Here is a 22,292-nt window from a genome sequence, read left to right as displayed (position 1 = left end):
TCTGTGTCGTTTTTTTTTTTGGGAAGATGAAGACAACAGCGGCAAGAATCGATGGGGAAGATGAAGACGACGGCATGAAGACGAAGATGAATACGATAGCAAGAATCGTTGGGGAAAATGAAGACGACGGCAAGAATTGTAGGGGAAGATGAAGATGGCGGCGGCACAGGAAATATAGAGAGATTAGGTTTATTTAATTTGACGTGGAATGTGTGTTGAAGCCTCAAAATGACGTGAAAAAACTTATTTGTCATTTTTTGAAAGCATAAATAAAAAATAACATGTGTCTTATTTTTATTGGGTGTGATGTGGCAATGTAACGGTTTCTGTTAAGTCATTTAACGAAAAATGAGTCCAGGGGTAAAATGTTATTTTGGCCTACTCTAGAGACCTATAAATTATTTTTTAAACTACAAAGAGTGATTTGTAAATTAGGTTAACCACATAGACCAATTTTACATTTATTTCATCTATCTATCAATCTTGAACACAAAGACGGAATTTTGTTGTCTAAATGAATAGAAAGAGCATCATCAATGCTATTAATTATATAAGAGAGGAATGTCTAATCGCAACCTGCAAAGGAAAACAAAACACCAATAATAAAGTTTCCGTGAAGCACCAGGACTAGGAGTAGGAGAGGTGTCTTGCGGCGCAAAGAATTAAAACCAAAACACCAAACCCTAGGGCCACGTGTGTGTTGAAATGAGAAGCAGCACTTCTCGGTCCAGAATATGTCTGAACGTACATAATATATATAGAGAAATGCTAAAGGCCCAACTTTTTTGCCCAACAAAAGTTCAACTTTTACCCTTTATTTTTTTTCTAAAAAAAACAAAATGAATTCTTTTCTCTCAAGGAAATAAAGGTGACGTGGACTAAGCGCCCAAAATAATTAGTTTAAGAATTTGTTTGGAATTGCGGTTTCAATAATTGCGTTTTTAAAATCAGTGATTTTTAAAATAATAAAGGCGTTTGGTAAAATATGTTAAAAAATATTTTTTTATTAAATATTTGATATGCGAAGTCGTGATTTTAGTTTAAATTTGCGTTTTTTCAAATAAGTACCCCTTAACTTGCTTATAAAAATCGCAAATTTTTTTCCTATTTTAAATTAAATGCTTTTTAAATCGCAATGCCAAATACCTTACGTTTTGTAATATCTTTTAAAAACACAAATTATTCTTACGAAATCGCAATTCCAAACGCACCATAAATAATATTACTTTGTTGGCCATCTATGTTAAATCACATCTCTTTCGCCAAGAATCCCAAAGTCATGGCTAAAAAGTTGTTTTTGCAAATTATATCTTTTTGTTTGTCAAATTGTATCCTTCACGTTATTGTATTTCATCGCCCAATTTAAATCGGAATTATGAGTGTGATATTTAAACTTTTCTTAGGCTAATTAGTTTCTTGTTTAAACTCATAATCAGTGATGAGGGGGAGTTAAAACACTTATTCCTCTCTAACCCAATTAAAAAGTACTATCCTTCATGTTTTTATTTATTGACTCGTAGACTCACATTTTCATTTGTAAAATTGTTGTGATTTTACATGCTTAATTGAGGAAGCTGCGGATACTAACCCATATACATATGCATAGGGTAGTCGCTATTTTGAAGGCAGACTTGAGATAAGTCGGTTTTGTTAGTGTAGTAATGTATATATTTATGTCGCATGTGACACTTTTTGTTAAGGTTTAAAGTAGTAATGACATTATGATATGTTCCTAAGGGGTAATTTAATCGGCTGGAGACTACGCCTTATAAAGTGTAGGTCACTAGTTCGAATCTCCCCTCCTCTCTCTTGTGCAGACATGTAAAAAAAAATGACATTATGATATGAAATAAAGGCTATATATGGTTTTTATTTAATAATGAGTATTGTGTTATAAAAGAAAAGAAAAGAAAAAATTATTACTCTTTTCTGCTACGATATTATAAGGTTATAGTATTACGGGCACGGTCACGTCAAATTTTAGATTTTTTTTTTTTTCCCGAGCCGGAGCGTTACACATATGATATACGTTAATAGCCAATCCATCATTATGTGTGGGAGTAATTAAGCGTTACCACACGCCTTTGCAGTGGGATGGAAAATGGCTTTGGGCTAGCTGTCACCATGGGCGCCCAACATAAGTAATTCTATAGTATCTCTTGTGTTCCTAAAAAAATGATTTGGTTTTAAATTACTATTTGATCAAAATCCAATAATGATCAATTGCAAGTTTAGTGATTTTAAGAATCACATCATCATTGGAGAGACACAAAAGTGACACAAGAAAGACTTGTAATATTACTTGCCCAACACTTACTACAGTTAATGTTGAGGGGTCACGTCTAAACATTCAATATTTGAGCAGCGTTTTCAACATTAAAAGGATTATTGAAAATCTTGCCAAACGACCCAATATACCTCTTAATCTTTTCAATGGTGGCAAATTTTTTGTTAACCCTGAATTTTTTTTTTTTTTTAAATCAGTATTTTTATCTTGTACCAAATAACAAGAACAAAAAAACAAAACAAAAAAACAAAAAAAACAAAAAACAAAAAGAAAAGAGTTTTAGGTTGAAAAGAAGTAAACATGTTTTTATAAAAGTTGGAATGATATAGACTATAGTATGAAGGCTGGCATTTGTGTATGGCTTTTTGCAAAATCCTGTACTGCTTATAATGGGTTAGCAATGGGCAATGGGGATGTAAAAAGAATAGTTAATGGCAAATTTATTTAAAAGTGACTTTGATACTTCTCATTCAAGAATATTTAGAGATGTTTTTCACTATGATTATCCAAATGCTCCATACAGAACTTTGGACAGAGGTTTCAAGTTCTTTCAACATGTAATTTCTCTTTTTGTTGTAATTGATTTAGTCAATATATTTCTTTATTTTTTATTTACTAATGTGATCATATAAAAGATGGTATTTGAGATGTAACCCCATAAGTTGAAAACTAGTTGTGCACCATTCTATCCTCTCTCCCGAAAATCCCAAAGTTCCCCCTTCTATATAAACCTCACCCCTATATCTCAGTTAGGTTTTGCTTTTCCCTCCTCTCCACTCCTCAGCCTAATGAACTCCTCTCCTTCATCCTCCTGTGCTTTCCCTTTATCCTCCCCCTTTAGGTTTTCTACTTTTATGTCTAAGAGAATTTACAAGAAAATAAATAAATAAATAACACCTAAGAGATTAATCCAAAAATCCCACCCACCATTCCAGTAGACAATGTTTCCCATCAGCCAATGAAGCTATTCAATCGTCTTTTACGTGATGCAGGGGTAGGAGATGTGAAAATGGTGAATGGTAAATGGCAAAGTAAAATACTTCTGATGAAGCTGGTTTCGATGTCAATTTGATCTTAAGAGGAAGAAGATGAGAGTAAATTAACATCAGATGTAAAAATAAAAATAAAAAAATAAAAAAGAACTCAGAACCTGTATCAGTGTCTTAAACACCAGAACAAGTCATCAAAATCTAAGATAACCATCATTTGGGAGCAATTCAGTGGTAAAAGATTATCTACTTCCAATTCCATAGCAGCATACATGGTGATCCTGAAGAATATGAAGTTCAGAATGGAAGATGCATCGAGGTTCATGAGTCAAGCAAACTCTCTTTAGTAATCTACTTCTGATCTTATAAGCAGCATTCAAGATGAAATGGCTTCAATTCCAACAAACGAAGAAAATAACTCCATACCAAGAAAACCCTTCATTCATGAAAATAACTGACCTCATACAGAAAACTCTTCAAACATTATGCACTCTTGAAATCTCTTCTCTTTTTTTTTTTTTTTTTCTCTACATTACGAAAAACAATGAGAGAAATTGAATAAGAATCAACTAAGGAAACTATGAAAGCTAAAATTGGAATTTCTGAAGATTATTGTGTACCGAATTACAAAGTACTCATCTCCAATACCGAACAAGAAGAAGATGGGGACTGAAATACTCAGCAGCCCCGTCGCACCTCCTCATTACTATATTTAGAAGAATGAAAATTTTATGCTGTTACTCGCTGCAAATAAGTTGTATTCTTCCATAGTACTCTCTTTCTTATTGGAAGTATGATCACTCTCAACATGATCTGTTGGATATTCTTCAGAAAAATCCCCAATCATCCCTTCTTTCCGAGGCATGACATTGGATTTACATTCAGTTGAAAGGGCAACCGGCCCGCCAAAATGGAACAAGGAAAACCCAGAGTTTCCCATATGCAATTTGGCAGAATTATCAACTTGCCCAGCTTCTTCATTTCGTGGTGCTTCTTTTGGATGGGGTCCAGCGGGAACTGCCTTTTCTGTATTAGCTTCATTAGAAGCTTCTTGTCCTGCACCTGGCTTAGAGATCTGAGTTTGCACCTCAGCATTTATCCCACTAGCTTTCGCAATTGGTTGATAAACTGGGACCGGGCTAGGGTTAAATAGAGGGGTAGCTACATGCTGCAGATGACCATACTGCATGCAGAAGCGCGAGTTTCCATTTACACCATACCCAAGAGGTCCTGCATATAGATAGTGGTTGGGATGGGAGAAGGGCATTAATCCATTAGCATGAGCTGCTGGCCATGAAACTGGGTTTTGATGGTAATAGCCCATTGTTGAAGGAGCTTGAAACACTGGAAAGTGTATGTTTTGGTTATGCATTGGAGGAAGCATGCGTTGATGTTGAACACCCAAGCCAACCGCAGACAATCCATTATCAAAATTTTGGGAAATTCTTGGTGGTGGTCTCTCGTGAGTAATACTTCCTGCTCCGTCGAGTGAAAGACCAATTGATGCCCTGCTTCCCATGACCTCCCCGCCATTTGAATTTTGATTTTTCTCCATCCTAACTTCATGACACTCTGAGAAGCCATTTTGAGCACTTACCTCCCTTCCTTCTGATTGCTGGCTGGCATCTTCTGAATCCGTTATGGAAGAGGATTCCAGATTTCCATGGCTTGAAGAGGCTGTATTGCTGTCACCCTCACTTAGGCATGATGAGAAGTTATCAGAACTGAATGTGCTACTCACAACGGGATCCGAGGTTATGTTCGGTGCAGATTTAGCAGAATTCACTGCAAAACTGATAGGACACGATCCAATTTTCTCAGAAGCAGAATCAGTTGAGTTGCAAAGGCCCATCGCTCCTACGTTAAGTCCATTCTCGCAGGCCTCATCAGTTTCATTGCTAGAGTTTCCTGATTCCTTCGAATTATTATCCTCCTGATCAATATCAGCTGAATCTCCACTGTTTTCATGACAACACATGTCACCAGATGACTTGAGAAGGTTATTATCAGGTTCTGCCCCTTCAACCTTGAAAGTAGTTGAAGTCAAGGTAATGTCAGAGTCTGAGTTACTCCGTGGATACTTCTTCTGTGATTCCATGGGTTCCCAAACTTTCTTGGAATAGAGCACTTCTTTGCCAGGAGGATTGTTCCCTGAGATGACTTTGTTTTTGGGTCTTCCACAACCATCACGCAAATATTCAATTGGATTATACTTGTTACCACGATAAAATTGTTTGGACATATCCAATGCAGATTCTGACTTACAAACAGATTTGGTCTCCCGACTTGCTCTGATCGTAGAAACATGTGGATCAACCCTTGCTCTATAGTCATTGTTTTGGTTACAGCTGCAAGAATGAAGGTCATATCTGTCACTCACCCTGTTGCTGGAAAACTTATCATTAAACTTAGGGCCACAATGTCGACCATTGGACTTTGGAGCATTCATCCTCAACTGCCTACTGGATCCATTTACACCCCTAGAAGGAATCTCAAAATAATCACCACAATATCTTGGCTCAGATCTATTAGACACAGCCCCACATTCTGCAGCTGCATATCGGCGTCTGTCAGACCACTTCAAAGATGCATCCAGTTGAACTTCTTTCCGAAATTTTAGTCTCCGACGGGAAAAATTTGAATGCTCAACTGTAAAAGAACCACTCCAATCTTTCACATAGGTAATTTCCCCATCAGGACTATCATATGAGTGGTCTTGCATTCTCGAACTAACATAGCCATTTGAAAACTCCTCTTGAATATCAGGACATCCAGGCCTGGAAAGAATGTTCTCACCTTCGCTAACTGAATCCTCAAGGATGACATGATTATTTGGCACCACATCAATACTTTGTGATGAGTCTTCCTTTGAGGCATCAGGACAAACGGGAGTTAGATTTGATTCAGAGCATTTTTGTTCTTTATCCTTTTCTTTCTCTTTTAATCTTTCTTTTCTTCGGAGCTTTTTCTCTCTTTCTTTTGTTCTTCTCCTCTCTTTGCGTTCTTCTTCTTCACGCTTTTCCTTTTCTTCTTCTTCAAGAAGTTTCATCTGTAGGGAAAAAACACATTACTGTGAGAAGAATTTCTCCCAAGGGAGTATCGCTAAACTCTTATCCTTAAATCCACAAATATCAAGACCTGTTTTTCTAATGTAATGATTTCTTTGCATGCAACATGAACACGTTCTTCCAGCAGTTTTAGCGCAAGGCAGACAAAGATGCTGTGTGCATTTTGGCGTGCTGTTCCTTCTCTGAAAGCCTTTTCAACCTGAAAGAATAGCATCATAGAATCAGATAGAGAACAAGTTACATTCATCCACACACAAAAAACAAAAACAAAAAACTGCACTTCCACAAGAAGCATATAAAGAGAAGATCTACAACATGGTGCCAGCCATCTCTTTTGGTATAGATAGTAGAAGTGATTACAACGTATCTTGCAATAATTTTCACCCTTTAGACATACTACTAGACTAGTTGCTGAACGTTAGAAATCATTGTATTTTTAGTCCTGCTTCCCCAAAATCTTTTAACATTTGGAAGCACTTTTTCATCAATTCAACTGACAATTTTGTTCTGTGAAGGCAACTAAAGTTGCAACCATCTGCAAACAAACATGTGCCATACTACCTCTTTCTCAACAATTAAAGGTTTATTTGCCAGCTCATGATGCACCTCTTGTACTTGGAAACCCTTTTACATATACCTCCACAGTATAAATTTACTTCCTCCTATCAACAAAATCTAGCTGATAACCCTTCCTTTCCACAACCCATATTTTTTTCTCATGGACATTATCACATGTAACTAAAGTTCTCAAATACGTTGTGGAAAATGAAAGTCCTTAACTTATGATCATCCCTTGAAGTAAACAGCTGGAGAAGGCAAGGAAAAAAGTACATAGACAGACTCAAAAAGCAAAAAGGTGGTCAGCAGATTGAACATGCCTGTTCCTTAAAAATAACAGTTGCGGCGTCTAGAAGAAACTCTCGAGCAAGTTCAGGACTCTTCGCATGTTTTTGGGGGCGGGAGCATTCTCCATCCAGCTCATTGCCGTCCTTGTCCATGGAATCATCATCCTGAAGTAGGCATAACATAAAAGATAAATATAAATCTTGCAAAGCATATCCTTTGTAAATGTTTCTGAACAAAAGCAACAGATTTTAAATGCATCTAAAGAAGTTAATTAGCCCTACGGAGATAGAGCTACCTCTTCTTCCTCAGCTTCTTCAGCATGCTCAAAAAACCTTCTGATACTTTCCCCTCTTGTGATGGTTACAAAACCATCCCCAACAACGAGTCTGCAATGCACACATTGTTGACCCTTTAATGCATGAGCTTTTACAGAAAGCTCAGTGCAGCGGCCATCTAACTTCCAAGCTTTTAGGGTAATAAAGCATGCACTTAAACAACCAAGATCTAGGCCACTGACTTGAACATTTCCATCCAGTCCAACATTTTCAAATTCCAGAATATCGGTTTTCCCTTCCCCTGTTCCAACTGCCCACTCAAAGTGATGGTATGTTCCTATAGTGTCTGCAAAAGTTTGGTGCCAATCAGCTTCAATTGTGTCATCGGATACCTGAGAAAATCGAAAAGAAGATTTTGTCATAATAGTCACAACATCTAGACTAGTCCTCACAAAAAGCTCCAAAATATTTGCCAAGTTATCACAACCATTATCTGAGCCAATTTCTCTTTGAATTACTAAGTTGAAATTTACAAGAATAATAACAACAGGGTTCAGAGAAAAGAAAAGAACTTGAAGGAATAGGGAAAGCCACACCTCATATTGAAAGGCTGTATCTGCAACACAAAAACAACTAGTGCAACGAGGTTCTCTCCGCAAGCGCTTCAGCTCCTTTAGCTCCTTGAACTCACGAATGACATTCCTTCTACAATCTCTGCAAAATCTCTTGCTATCGAACCTGTAGATGAATATCACACTCTTAAGAAAAACAGACTAATCTAACATGAAATCTTTATAAATAATATGTTGCACAAGTATAAAGACTAAATGGATTAGGATGTAGGAGAGATTGCCAGTTATGCAACTAGCTGCTGTGCAACAAGTAGGAAAAAACAAGCCAATGACCATATGCAATACACAAGAATTAAGTTTTCAGCTTCTGAATATTACAATTAGTTCATTAGTTCTTATTAGAAGTCATTTGTCTTTCTGCAGAAAAACCACAAGAGATCAACTAGAGCAGAAAGTTGTTCAGATACACAAATAATAAACAATCTCTTGGCCTAGCTCTCACCCTTTAAAACCCTCAAGCATGCACTCATCAACGAGATTGTCTTTTACACATCTTCTAACAATTATATCACAATAATCTTGTTGGAAGTATCAATTTACACTACTGGTGGTAATTATGCATTTTCCTAATTGCTTTCATGTCTAGCCTTAATCATTGACAGAGACAAGGGAGTGCGCTCCAGAAAAATCCTAAACATTTAGCTTAGCAATCTCCTTCAGAACAGAAAATGGATTTCACCCTTCATGACCCTTCCATTGTCCCTATAGAATAAACCTTGATAAGAAGCATTGCATAGTGGTAAAACTTTGGTAAGTGACAGTCCAGTAGGGGGAACTTATACCATGGTTCTTAAAGCTTTTCCCATTAATAATGCCTTTCACAGTCTCCTAAAATGGTGCATCTAACAGTGCCAAACTCCTTGATGGTTAATACCATAATCAGCAACTTATTGGTTTAAGAGAAATAGGGGAAAGGTTTGAGGAAAGAAATGGCAAGGGAAAGGTTTGAGGACAAGAACTTTAGCCTTTCGTTTAAAAGAAATAAAGCAAGGGAAAGAAATGGTAAGAAACATATTTCTGGGCGGCCCACCAATTGATTCCTTGGCTCAACCAGCAGAAGCTGAGCAAATGGCTCATGTGATGCATTTTTCAATATTTCTCCTGTTTTAGTCAGCAAGTTAAATGGTACTCATACTCCATTGTGAAGGAATATTATAGCAGAACTACTATATGGGTATTTCTTTCCTTTCTTCTCACTAGATAACCAATCATTAACAGTTAGATTTCCTTCCTTAGCATTTCATTCAAACCAAACATGCTCAATTCCTTACCTTTTCCCACTTTTCCTCACTCTTCTCCAGTTTTTCTTTCATTCCACAGTTCAAAACCAACAAAGTGCAAGTCCCAAATACTTTGGATAGTGGCTTTATATAATTGAATCCTCAAACTTCCCAAGCGGCAGTCAAGAATCAAGATATCTGCTACCTACCGGACTCCTCTGATATCAGCAGGGCCTTCCCCTGGATGTCCCACAGAACCCCCAGCTGCAGGATCATGCCAAGATAAAATCAAACAAACTAACTAAAACCAGGTTCAGTAGAAATTAACTGAGAAGATTGATTGCCCACACAAACAAACATTTAGGATGCTCCCTGAATGCAGCTTATGTAATTTCTTATCTTGACCAACATTCATGGCTCTTCAAACATTGCATGATCCAACTGTATTTTCCTTTTCCCCAAGGGAGAATATAAATAACATTGTTGAAACAAAATATGTCACTTACAAGCAAATAATTCCCTACCGCTCTTGAAGCCTGCACTTATCAAACATCCTAACTGAATGTCTATCAGATATTCGATTGTAATGTTGTCCATATGATAGATTGGTAATTTGTTTCAATATACCTGCATATTTGTGCTAGGAATATCAATTGCCCAATAACTTGATGGACTTCCAAGGCATGTGAACCAGAAGACAAGCCTCGAAAAAAAAAAGGATGGTTTTAGGACTACTTGAATCCTTCTAAGCCACACAAGTGTGAAAATTGAATTCTTACATGCTGCCAAATTAAGCTTTCTGTTCTTCTGCAACAATTTTACCAGGAATGACCACCTCCCATGTGAGAATTCATCTAACAGTTTCGCATGATAGCAACTCACTTATTTACCATCAGTTATCATGCATTTTTCCGCTAATATAGAGCAAATGTTACATATAATGAATAAGCATATAGGAAAAACACCTGTACATAAGCCTCTCAATAAAATCCTCTTCCTTCATCCTTAGAAGAGACTGCCGGGTTTCTTCTCCAAGGGCTGACCAGAAATCCACCAAAGTGTCACAAGAAAGCCTGGCAGTGTGCAGTGCACATGTTTCCCTTGTTCCATGGCCTCTGCCATAACTCGCAATTCCTTGGCTTATCCAACCCCGGCCACTCCCACCACAGGCATCAGGATAAAGCAACTCGCGTTCCCGTTCCCTCGCACGGGCACTGTCAAATACCTGATTCAAGCATAATGTCAGCTACTAAATCGTAAAATAATAGTTTAAAAATCTGACTGAACAATATGAAATTACATTTTGGAGCCCCTTAAGGGTCTTTGAATACAAATAGCAGTCCATAAGTGTCAATGACCCATCACGTGTCGTGGTAAGACCTCCCCAAGGATGGACGGATGGATCTTGAATTTCATCTTGGCAACCATTAGCAATACTCGAACCACCACCGTTTTGATTTTTTGAGGCTCCCTGTCTATTGCATGGAAGGTGCCCACCTGCTCCCTCCTGATGCAAAGACTTTCCATACATGACAATCTGCAAAAAACCTTCGAGCAGTAACCCATTGCATCTAGAGCAGTACATATTCTTACGCGCTTGCTCAAAAAGGGTTTGCTTGTCAATCCTCAGAAGCTCCTGCCGAGCTTGCAGCAACAACTCACTCCAGAACTAAACCAAAAGTAAAAGGCACTTTATTAATGACTAACGACACCATCTCATACGTTGCACACAAGCTTAAACAACCACGTACTTATGCAACACGTGAGTCAAAATTTGCAATTATTGCCATAAACTTGCTATCTCAAATGCAATCATTGATAAAGTTAAGAAAATCCAGAACCTCTTTTGATCGATGGATAGGAATTGGCATGTATTCCAAGATGTACAGAAAAATATTCTATTTCCAGTTTTTAAGCGCATGTTTCTGTTTATGAACTTTGGTTTACTTTTAGCAGAAAGAACAGAGATGCATACAAAATTCCAACACGAATTACATTCTCTTATTCCAATTTCTAAGAATCCCAGATAATGACATACCCAAATGAATCGTTATATCTTATTCTTTGGCCACAGATTTCTTTGCAAACAGGCAAGCACTAGTGTGTCATTATCAATTGGAAACACAATCCTAATTTCCAATTAATGTTAACAATCCATATGCATATCAAGTCAACATATGTAAATAAACAAAACATGAGCTAGACTATCTAAAATGGATCTGATAAAAATCAAACACACACAATCCAATCAAAATAAAGCCTCCATCTACAATCAAACATCCAAACCCCACAAAAAACGCACTGTCTAAATACCTCGCACCCCAAGATCCAATCCAAACTCAACCGACCCATCAAAATCCACATAAAACCCATTAAAAAACAATGATCTAAATCGAATTTCATTGATAAAAAGAAAAAAGGAATCTAGTACCTTCTGGAGCTGGTTGTAGCTAACATCGTCGGCATGCTTGGACCAAAACCCGTTGGCCGAGAGCGTATACGACGCCGTTGAACCATTGCTAAATTGGTCATTTCTGTGCGCTATTCCTGGCATTTCCTTTTCTCAGGTTCTGGTCGTAAATTCGTTCACCAATGCATCCATTCCTGTCCCTCAAACACCACCAATTTCCCGACCAAATCCGATCGAAACCCGAAGAATTCAATCGAATCGGATTGCAGACATGCTCAAATTAATTTAATTTCTTTTTTTAAAAAAAAGAACCGATTTAATTCTGAATACAGATCGAAGAGTCCCCGGATCCAAACGGTGCGTTCTGGAGGTGAATCTACGAAGGATTGTATCGGAGGGTGAGAGAATATTGGGAGAGATTAGAGAGGTTTTGCTCGTTGGACGATGAGATTTGGTGCTCTCTCTCTCTGCGTATATATATTGTGTACAGAGAAAGAGAGAGAGAGAGAAGAGATTGGCAACGCTGTGGAGGGGCAAGGTTAAAATGGAGGTTAAGATTACTGTTACATTACAATTTAGCGTGGAGGTGACCGGTTGATATAGGTCCGATATTTCATTATTTTTCCCGAAATAGAAAAAAAAAAAAATATATATATATATATATATATGCCACGAGACAACGCTAATAATATCAAAGTTTTTATTTGTTTTTTGGTTTTTTGGTCTTTTTCTTATTTAGTTTATGACTCCTAAATGTGAAAGTGGGGTATATATGCCTAGTTAAACAAATTGGCATTGAGTTAATTGCTCATTTGTATAATGGGTTGGACCCTTGTTTTAGTGTTAATGTAGCACAAAATTGTATAAACCAAAGAATAATTTATAGGCTCTAAGTTTATAATTCTCATTCAATGTAATTAAGAAAAATGTGGATGTAAGATTAACCCTCGTCATACTCTTTTTTTTTAAAAAAAAAAAAAAAACAAAACAAAAAACATCTCCTCTAGTCATACATGGTGGCTGATTTGGTTAGGTGCCACCAAAAAAGAATAATTATGCATAATTGAAGAGTTCACTTCTTCTTTCAATCTCCCTATTTAGTTTGTATTTGTAAATTATGTCAAGGTCTAGATTAATCTCTTCAAAACGGGGACACGATTCTAGGTGTTATTAGAAAAATAGTAATTGGACTATATAAGGATAACTGGATAAGAAATTTACATCGGGATGGGTGCTAAATAATGTCGAGAATATCACTTTCGCTAATCACCCTAAAATTCGGTAAATTTGCCGGTTTTTTCCGACGAAGGGCATTTTTGTAATTAATCACCATAACCAAGTCGGTGACAACGATGAACAATAGGCGAGAAATGAGAAGGCATAAGAATTGAATTGAGATTTGAAGAGACAGTGAGAGGCTTAGAGGGGACGCAGGTGTAAATTGTGAAGCTAATAGTAAAAGATGAACGTCAAAAGGGCACAAAAATGATAGGGTTTCAAAGCTTCTTGAGAAATCGATGCATATATACGCATCTAAAACAATGTCATGTTTTGCTGATAAAAATAAAGTCGTTTTAATTAAGTACCAAAAATAATATTACGATAATGTCGAGTCGGGTTGGAACTCCGTCTTCTTAAAAACCGTTATGCCTACTGACCTGACATTGTTGGAAATTGATTTTTTCTGCCGCCTACCAACCACTGGTCAAAAGTCGGTGGTGACTAGTACTTGGCCTGTAGGCGACGGTGTTTTGATATGACATAAATGTGAAAATTGTTTCGAGTGTTATGTGTTTTAAATTTATGTTAATTTTTTTATAAAAAATAATAAATAAATAAAAAGGATAAGAAAAATTTTATCAAACAAAGTGGTTTTTTTTTCGGTTTTTTTTTTTTTTTTTTTTTTTTTGACATGTCTACACAAGATGGGGAAGGGGGATTCGAACTAGTGACCATCGCTTCATTAGGCGTGATCCTAACCGATTAAACTACCTCTTGAGAACTTTTATTTCTATTTTTGGTAAACTCAGAAGTTTGCAAACTTTGAAATGAGCACATTTTTTGGTAATCAATTCAATTGTTCCAAAATAGTGACGACGACTAATCGTGGGTTCAGGTCTCATTTCTAAAAGACGTAAATGACCTCGACTCTTCTGGTCTATACTACATCTTTTTTTTCTTCTTTTCTTTTTTTTTTTTTCAGTGTACAACATGAGTCTACATCCTTATTCCTTCATCACAGGAACCGTGGGTACAATTTCCATCGTTTTCTTCTTTTTATAATTATTATTTTTTTTCAAATTAGGTGAGAAGAAATTATTTTAATTTAGTCTATTAAATTAATATCTGATCAAAATCTAAACCATCTAACTTTTACCGAATAAATCTCAATTTAATATTAAAAATTTGAATAAAATTGTCTTTTTCTCTCTTTTTTTTTTTTTTTTTTTTAGGCAAGGGAGAGATTCTCTACAGAAAACATACTGAGAAGAGATCCTCAATGCTGAATCACACAATGCCACGTGTTCTCCAGATGGACGATAGCAGTTGGATTTTATGAACTTTTGGGCAGTAATCTGTGGCCTCCTATTTTCCTTATCTTGTCTCTGGGTATTAGTTTTGTTTTGTTTTGGTTTGTTTAGCATAATGGTAACATTGCAAAACGCTTTATTATTATTATTATTATTTACTAAGAGTATATGCTTTTAAAATGTATAAATCACTTTAGTCAAAGTTGAACTTTATTGCGTATCACATAGGAAAATTACCAAGGTAAAAAAAGTTCTCTTTGCCCATAGGTTTCGAATATCATTCACATGGGTTTCCCCACCAAAGTGTTGGATAATGTGACGGTTACAATTCATTTTGCATGTCAAATTCGGGTTGTATTATTTAGCCTATTAATTTCATGTAGAGTTTGTGAGTAGTGGGGAAAAAAAAAAAACATTAATCCTAACTTAATGTAAAAAGAAAAAATTACAGTTTACCCTCTAAAGTTGACGGCGTTTTTCAATTCGAACACCAAAGTTTCAATTTTTGCAATCTACCCCCCAAAGTTCTAAATTTTTTCAATTTGACAAATTGTATCCAAAACTTTCCATATTGCCCCTAATTTTTATTTTTATTTTAATTTTTATAAAAAAATTCGGGGTGGCTCTTTGGCCATCTGACCATTTTTGCACCCTCAATTTTTTTTTTTTTTTTATAAAAATAAAAATCAAGGGCAATATGGGAATTTTGAGATAATATTGGTTGAATTGAAAAAAATTGAAACTTTGTGGGGGTAGATTGCAAAAATTGAAACTTTAATGTTCGAATTGAAAAACGTCGTCAACTTTAAGGGGATAAACTGTAATTTTCTCATGTAAAAATATTTGAGGTATTACAATTTCTATTATAATTTTCTTATAAACTCACGTGGCAATTTGGTGGTAGTCACTACCTAATTAAATTAAACAATAAAATTTGATAGATAATGAGTAATGTAATAAATATCGCACAATGTTGTCCATTATTGTGGTGATAGTGTTGTCATTTGATTTCATTGATTGTAGAAGAGTGTGTGAGTGGTGTTGTCATGCTGTTGACAGATGAGGGGCTGCGAAGTGGACAAACTATGAAAATGTCCAAAATATTTCTATCTCCTATTTAAAATGTTTAATTTGCCACAAGTTTTATGTTCTAGAGAGATCCCCCATTATTAGAGGTTTTTTTTTTTTTTTTTTTTTTAAGATTTGGGTGAGATGATAAGATAGTCTCAAATGGGAGAAGTGATAGGGAAGCAAACAAATGAATTCAGAAAAATTTTCAAACGGATGTGGCAAGGGTTTTTAAATTAAAAAATGCAATTATCTATCCTTTATCTGCCACTCACGGTCTGTCACGTCAGTTTATAAATTTTTCTGAATTCATTTGTTTAGCTCCCTAGCACTCCCCTCAAATGGGAATAGATATAAAAAGACATGATTGATTACTCCAAAATGACATATTATAGAGGTTTATTTTCTACTTTGTTGGTGATATTATTAGCCAAAATCTTTTTTTTCTTTTTTGGTTGGGGGTGTGAAGGGGAAGGTGGTGAGGAAGAAGAACACGTAAGGAAATGTTCTTTTGTGCTTTTTTATCCTTTTTACAATACGATGGAATAAAACACAACCTTTTAATTTTCGTATTCGTAACGAGTTGAATGATGTCCCTCTAACTTTAAAACATTAGAACAGTGCAATTTTGTCAAGGAAAGCCAATAAAGTTTGTTAAGGAACCCATGGTGTTGGATTTCAAAGAAAACTCTAAGCCAATATTTCATGTCTCAAGGCGTGACTTAGGGTCTGTTTAAATGTGTGTTTGAGAGGTCTAAAAGTGCGTTTAACAGTCTAAAAAGCTCAAAAATGACCAAAACGCACTTTTGATAAAAGCTTAAAAATGAAACTTTTGCCATTTTTTATATTAAAGTTCTTCTAAAAAAACACAATCTCAAACATGCTCATAGGGTTTTTTGAAATTGATTTTTATATTACCATGTCGGGTTAGAAATTCTTTTAATTCCAACCCGACCCAATCAAAATTCTAAAACCCGTTACTGAATCCAAGCCGAGGCTTGTTGGAAGCCGACCGGACTCAATAATGGCGGGCTAGGGTAGTATCGAGAGGGTTTTACCAGACCTAATAGCATAAGAACTAATAGCTCATGGCGTATGTGGGTTTCAACCATTTAATCTTATGCTCGAAGTTCATATGATCTCTAGTTAAGTATATATTCTGTCTTTGATTCTAATATCATGGGAGAAAGTTTTAGAACTCTGGTCCACTCAATGCACACTAAGTAGCTTTTAAGTTCACGGGAGCTCAACCAGCACATATGAATCTTGTTGTGCTCTTAATTCAGTCAAATCACACACACACAAACACACAAATATATATATATATATATATATATATAAAAGCCGAATCACTCGAGGTAGTGTAGAATTGCGACATGTGGTATGAACCCATTTTTTTTTTAAGACTAAACCTATTTTTTAAGACATAATTTTTTAACTAATTTTTTAAAAGTGAACCAGTCATTAAATTAGCTTAATTAAGAACATTTAATTATATTTCAATAATTTTCCTTATATGTAATTTCATTAAGTTCAAAAATTTAATGTACATTATTATTTTCTCATAATTTATTACTTTCAAAAACTATATAAAGACAATATTTAGAATTTAAAAACATACTACATTAATTAACTACTCATAATTAGCCATATAAGTCATAAAATTATAAAAAATTAAAAACAAAATCGGTCATATAGCCCATTTTTAAAAAAAAATTCTTTTTAAACCATGCATATCTATAGGAACAATTTTTTATTAAAACAAAAAAAAAATTGTTTATTTTCCTTTGTATTTTTTTTTTCAAATATTCAATATTATTTTCATTTGATTTGTATTGAAATATTATAGTTGCCACACTAAAAATATTAAATATTCATGCTAATTTTCTATATTATAATCCATGTATTCTTCTTGCTATTTTTTTTTTTTTTAAAATTGTGGTGTGTGTATATATATATGTGTGTGTCTTTTCGTTAAAAGATGCATGATAGATTTTTTTCGAGGAATGCTAGGCTTATAAACACATTTTACAAAAAAAATTTTACAAATTGATGTGGCACAATATGATTGGATATGAGATAAATTCAAATTTTGAGAAACTCATTCATGTTGTGCCACATCAGTTTGTAAAAGTTTTTTTGTAAAATGTGTTTGTAAGCTTAGCGTTTTCTGATTTTTTCACATGATGAAATGTGTGTTTTATTTTGTATTAAAAAGAAGAAAGAAGATTTTGCTTATTTTACTCGGTATTTTTCTGAAATGATTAGAACCTTACAGGTTTTATTTGTATTGCAATATAATAAGTATCACATTAATAATATTAGAGTTTCCTACTAATTTTCTATTAATATTTTGATCATTAGAATTCAAGTGTGCGTCTTGCTCTTCTTCTTTTTTTTTTCTCTCTTTTCTTTTCTTTTATACTTTTCATTAAGTACATGTTTGGTAGATTTTCAGTAATGTACTGGTGTATAACCTTTAGTATGTATTTTTCATTAAAAAATGCGTGATAGATTTTTCCACACACCTATTTTAACTTATAATGAAAATTAAGATGGGTTGCGTTTAAATTTTGAAATTAAATTATAATGAAAAATCTCGCGCATGGCGCAGGTTATGTGCAGTGTAGTATAATGAAAGGGAAAAAAAAAAAAAAAAAGGAACAACTGAAGTTACAAATTACAGAAGACAGGTTTTGTCTGATTCTGAGGTAAATATTCTAGGCACGAGAGTCTGGGCCGGCCGGTTTTGAGTTAAGAAGTGGCTGGAGAGCCTTCACAACGATTGTCATGTTTGGCCTGAAATCTGCCTCGTACTGAACACAAAGTGCTGCAACTGCTGCCAACTGAGACAATCACATGAAAAACATGGCAAGAAGTTGAATGCTCTTCTGAAGAAACAAATCTCCTCAAAACTTTTTGAATTAAAATATGCCTCAAGCACATTAGTTGGGGTGTGTTTATACTTTGAATTCAACATGATAGCAAGGGATCTCAGTCATATAATCAATAAACAGTTTGGTGGAGATGATTTCTAAATAGAAATATGTCTGCCAGCATTTCAAGATCAGCTAGAAAATGCAATTGCTAGAATCGAAAGAGAGGTGGTTTCAGCCATGTTTGTTCAAGCGAATCAAAGAACCTCAGCAGCTGAAAATCTAAAACAATAATCTTCATTCTTCTAACCTATGCCTATGTTGGGAGATAAAGTGATTATAGAGTTTTTACTCAGAGTACATTAATATACATAGTAGAACACAACTCTAGCCTAAAAGCCTAAGTTAATGGGCTAATATATTAAGCACTATTTTCTTTTTATATTTTCTCATTGTGGGACACAACACTCACATGTGTACTCACAACAACCTACTCATGCAGTCATGCTTTATCTATAGGTAAGCCATGATTTCCCTTATTTTACAAATAACCAATGAGCTTCCCATTGCTATGTTTCATTGCAATAATATTAACATGGATGGAGGTAATTCTGAATTCTTTCCGTTATCATCGAACCTAGATTGAAGCACTCTTTTTTCGTGCTTCGACAAACATTTTACAGCTTTAAAATCTTGTATGTTGTGAAATGATAATGTTAAGAGAGAGAATAATGAAGAAACCTTAGCAACGGCCTTTGGTGGGTAGTCATTGTTTAGCTTGGGATCTACACATTGCTTCACTTTGTCCTCGCTCAATCTTGGTGTTGCCTGTAGTGGTTAGAATAGCTATCAGAGGTGTATATAGTGGTGGAAGAAGCAACTGATCAAATTAAGAGAAATCAAAGCAACTGAGACAAAAAAAACAAAAACAAAAACAAAAACAAAAACCCTTACCCAAGTAACAAGACTCTGTTGACCTTTGGGCATGGTATGGTCTACTGGCTTTCTACCTGTCAAGAGCTCCAGGAGAACAACTCCAAAACTATAAACATCACTTTTCTGAGTTATCTGCCCTGTCATGGCATACCTGACAGCAAGCAATCATGTTTAAAAAAATGAAGAAAAAAAAAAAGCGAAAATCATGAGAGCATGTACTCAGCTCAGGTTATCAGTTTTGATGCTCTAAAATTCTTAATACTCTCAGTTCATAGTTTCATATCCCAGAAGAGGCTCTGGCTCTAATGAATTTGATATTTACAAAAGTAGAAAAAAATAGAAGCTAAAGCTTACTCTGGAGCATGGTAGCCAAATGTTCCCAAGACTCTAGTTGAATGCAGCCGAGCTGCGGTATCAGAAGACTGATTTGACAAGTTAAAATCAGCAATTTTTGCTAGAAAGTCATCAAAGAGTAGGACATTGCTGGATCTGATATCACGATGAACTATAGGAGGCTGAACCTTTTCATGCAAAAACTCAAGCCCTTTTGCTGCCCCATAGGCAATCCTAACTCTCTGGTTCCAGCTCAGAGCTGGACCAGGCTCAGCTCCTTGCACACCTTTCCTCCCTGCATTAGAGAAACAAAAATTGAATTGAATTCCATGTGGGTGTGGACTGGAGACAAAGAAAAAGAGCTGGATGCTACAACAGGACACATACCATGCAATATATCGTGTAAAGAACCCTTTACCGCAAACTGATATACCAAGATCCGGTTATTTGCTTCCAAACAATACCCGAGCAACTCAGCAAAATGCTCGTGCTTAAGTCTTGAAACAATTGATAACTGCATGAAACCGTGATTTCATCAAAATCATGAACCAAATCTTCAAACATGACAAATCAACCATTAGATGTGTAAGAGAATATGAGCAAATTATTGACACCAACATTTCTCTTTATATCCCCGACACTAAAAAATCTCACCTGAGCTGCAAAATCAGTGTCAGGCTCTTGTGATGAATTGGCATCTAGTTTCTTTATTGCTGCAGCCATACCATTACTTAGTTTTGCATAAAACACACGGCCGTAAGAGCCTTCCCCAATCAAAGCCTTTGTGCCAAAGTTAGCAGTCATCCTATTTAATTCATCCAATGATAGAGCCGGTATTTCAATGGGTAATACTTTCTGTGGAGCTCCACTTTTGACCACGTTGGAACCCCTTGGCTCTCCTCTCCCGCCACCTATAATTCACACAATACAATATTTCATAAACGATGCTCAAGATAAAATCTTGGCGACAGAACATTCAAACATCAAGCTTTTAGCTTAAGACATGTACAATAAGAGGCAAAAACTGCGTCTTGTTGCCTTGACAGAAGAGTAGAAGAATTCAGACATCTTTCTTTGTTGTTTAACTGAATATGTTCTTGAGCACTAAAATGGATAACAAATAGAGATTTAAAAAGAAAAAAGAAGAGTTTAAATATGTTACCGCCACCATATGTGTTTCCTCCTCTAGGGGGTGCAGTATATTGATTAGCTGGTGGACCGAGGGTTTCCTCCTCTGCACCTCCACAGCAGAACATAGTTCAAGTTGTAGGCGCAGCGAATCAGAATTCTCAAAAACCCATGAAAAAAATGCGAAATTGTTCCTGCAATTATACCAATTCAAACCCATACGTCAAATCTGATATATTTAAAAAGAAAAATAGTGAAAAACCCACGAACTAAATGGAAAACTTACAAGTGTGGTCGTAATTATTTATTGTAAAATTAATTGAAACAATTGCATTTTTCTCTAATTCTCAAAGGTTCTCCTGCTTTGTGTTAATCTCGAAGCACAATATAATGAAAATAAGGTGGCACACCTAATCTAACAAGGAAAAAGCAAATTTGATGGAAGCTAATATGCCATGTTTGTGTCCTATGCAAATATAAATAACATCTGAAAAAAACAAAAAAACATTTACCTTGGATCCAGTCGACCCGACAAGGGCCAAGAAGCAAAAAAAAATAAATTGGCAGTCAGGGAGACAGAGGCAGAGAATTATGAAAAATGGGAAATGTGCTAAGAGTGAGAATTAAGATTATAGGAAACAGAGGAAACAGATCTAAAAAAACAAAAACAGAGGAAGGAGAAAGTCGTTGTTCTCTAACTTCCTCTGATGATTCTCTGTTTTGGGGAAGAGGCAGATGTCTCTCTGTTCCGCGGGAAACTCGGTTGGATTGTTTAACCGCTAAAACGACCCACCCTACGCCCAAGTGCACCCCACGTTTGCACGTCGTACGATTGATCTTAATTGTCAAACACATGATGGATTCAATCATGTAGCCCAATCAGAATCAATCACTAGACACGTGTCATTATTGCTGAATTTTAAACTCTGAACCGGGGAAGTGGTTAAGGTGCGGTGCGTGCATTCAACCAAAAGAAACCGTTGGACCGTGAAACGTGGGTTTTGGTAACCAAAAATTTTCTAATCATACACCGGTGCGTTTTGATAACCAAAAGAAACCGTGAAACGTGCGTTTTCATCTCTATATCTGGGTCCGTTTGGGTTTGGGTTTGGGTTTCCATTTAAAAATGTGCGATTTAAAAATAACAATTTTAAAATATACGTGATTTTAAAAGTAATGTTAAGCGTTTAGTAAAATTTGTAATTTCAAAAGTATAAAAATGTAATTTTTTTAAAACGCAATTTCAAAGTAATTATTTTCTACAATTTTGTTTAAAATCACCGGCAGGAAGGATTGCAACCCTTCCATTTGAGTCAGTCCAGATGTGTTTGGACATATTTCTCAAGATATAATGAGGGCATTTTGGACATATTTCTCAAGATACAATTTTATATCAGACATGTCTTAAGAGACAATGTTTTTTTATCTTTCTTTTTGTTCCTTTGCCATCAAAGGTAGTGAAGTAGGCTGAAAAATAAAGCATCATATGTCTTTTAATTTTATTCAAATCCTATTAGTTAATTAAGTTATTAGGATTATGATTTTATATTTTACGTTAAACGGGTTTGGTTCAAAGTTGGTCAAATTAGGGTTAAGGTTTATTTTCAATGTCTATTTAAATGCTTTTTGTACTCTTATAGAAATAGATTATGATATTAAAAAATATGTTTTCTTCAATGAGAATTGTGATTGC

At 35.4% G+C, this 22,292-nt stretch overlaps 2 protein-coding genes across 2 annotated transcripts; both read right to left on the bottom strand.

Moving 5' to 3' along the window:
• Positions 1-3,691: 3,691 nt before the first annotated feature.
• LOC132191450 (uncharacterized) lies at positions 3,692-12,271 on the bottom strand. Its single transcript, XM_059606466.2, has 8 exons — positions 11,749-12,271; positions 10,618-10,986; positions 10,283-10,542; positions 8,062-8,203; positions 7,486-7,857; positions 7,223-7,354; positions 6,415-6,543; positions 3,692-6,325 (listed from the first exon to the last, which is right to left on the bottom strand). Exons 1-8 carry the CDS (start codon positions 11,869-11,871, stop codon positions 3,989-3,991), a joined length of 3,864 nt encoding a protein of 1,287 aa, XP_059462449.2. The 5' UTR covers positions 11,872-12,271; the 3' UTR covers positions 3,692-3,988.
• Positions 12,272-18,036: 5,765 nt separating this feature from the next.
• LOC132192351 (Protein kinase superfamily protein) lies at positions 18,037-20,752 on the bottom strand. The gene is made up of 7 exons (XM_059607664.2): positions 20,634-20,752; positions 20,126-20,382; positions 19,859-19,985; positions 19,493-19,766; positions 19,157-19,289; positions 18,944-19,030; positions 18,037-18,172 (listed from the first exon to the last, which is right to left on the bottom strand). The coding sequence occupies exons 1-7, from the start codon at positions 20,725-20,727 to the stop codon at positions 18,047-18,049; spliced, it is 1,098 nt and encodes a 365-aa protein (XP_059463647.1). The 5' UTR covers positions 20,728-20,752; the 3' UTR covers positions 18,037-18,046.
• Positions 20,753-22,292: the final 1,540 nt, after the last annotated feature.

The sequence above is a fragment of the Corylus avellana genome, chromosome 10 (genome assembly GCF_965113065.1).
Source record: "Corylus avellana chromosome 10, dhCorAvel1.hap1.2, whole genome shotgun sequence".
NCBI lineage: Eukaryota > Viridiplantae > Streptophyta > Magnoliopsida > Fagales > Betulaceae > Corylus > Corylus avellana.
The sequence above is the reverse complement of the archived record's forward strand: the minus strand, read 5'-3'. Positions and strand labels throughout refer to the sequence as shown.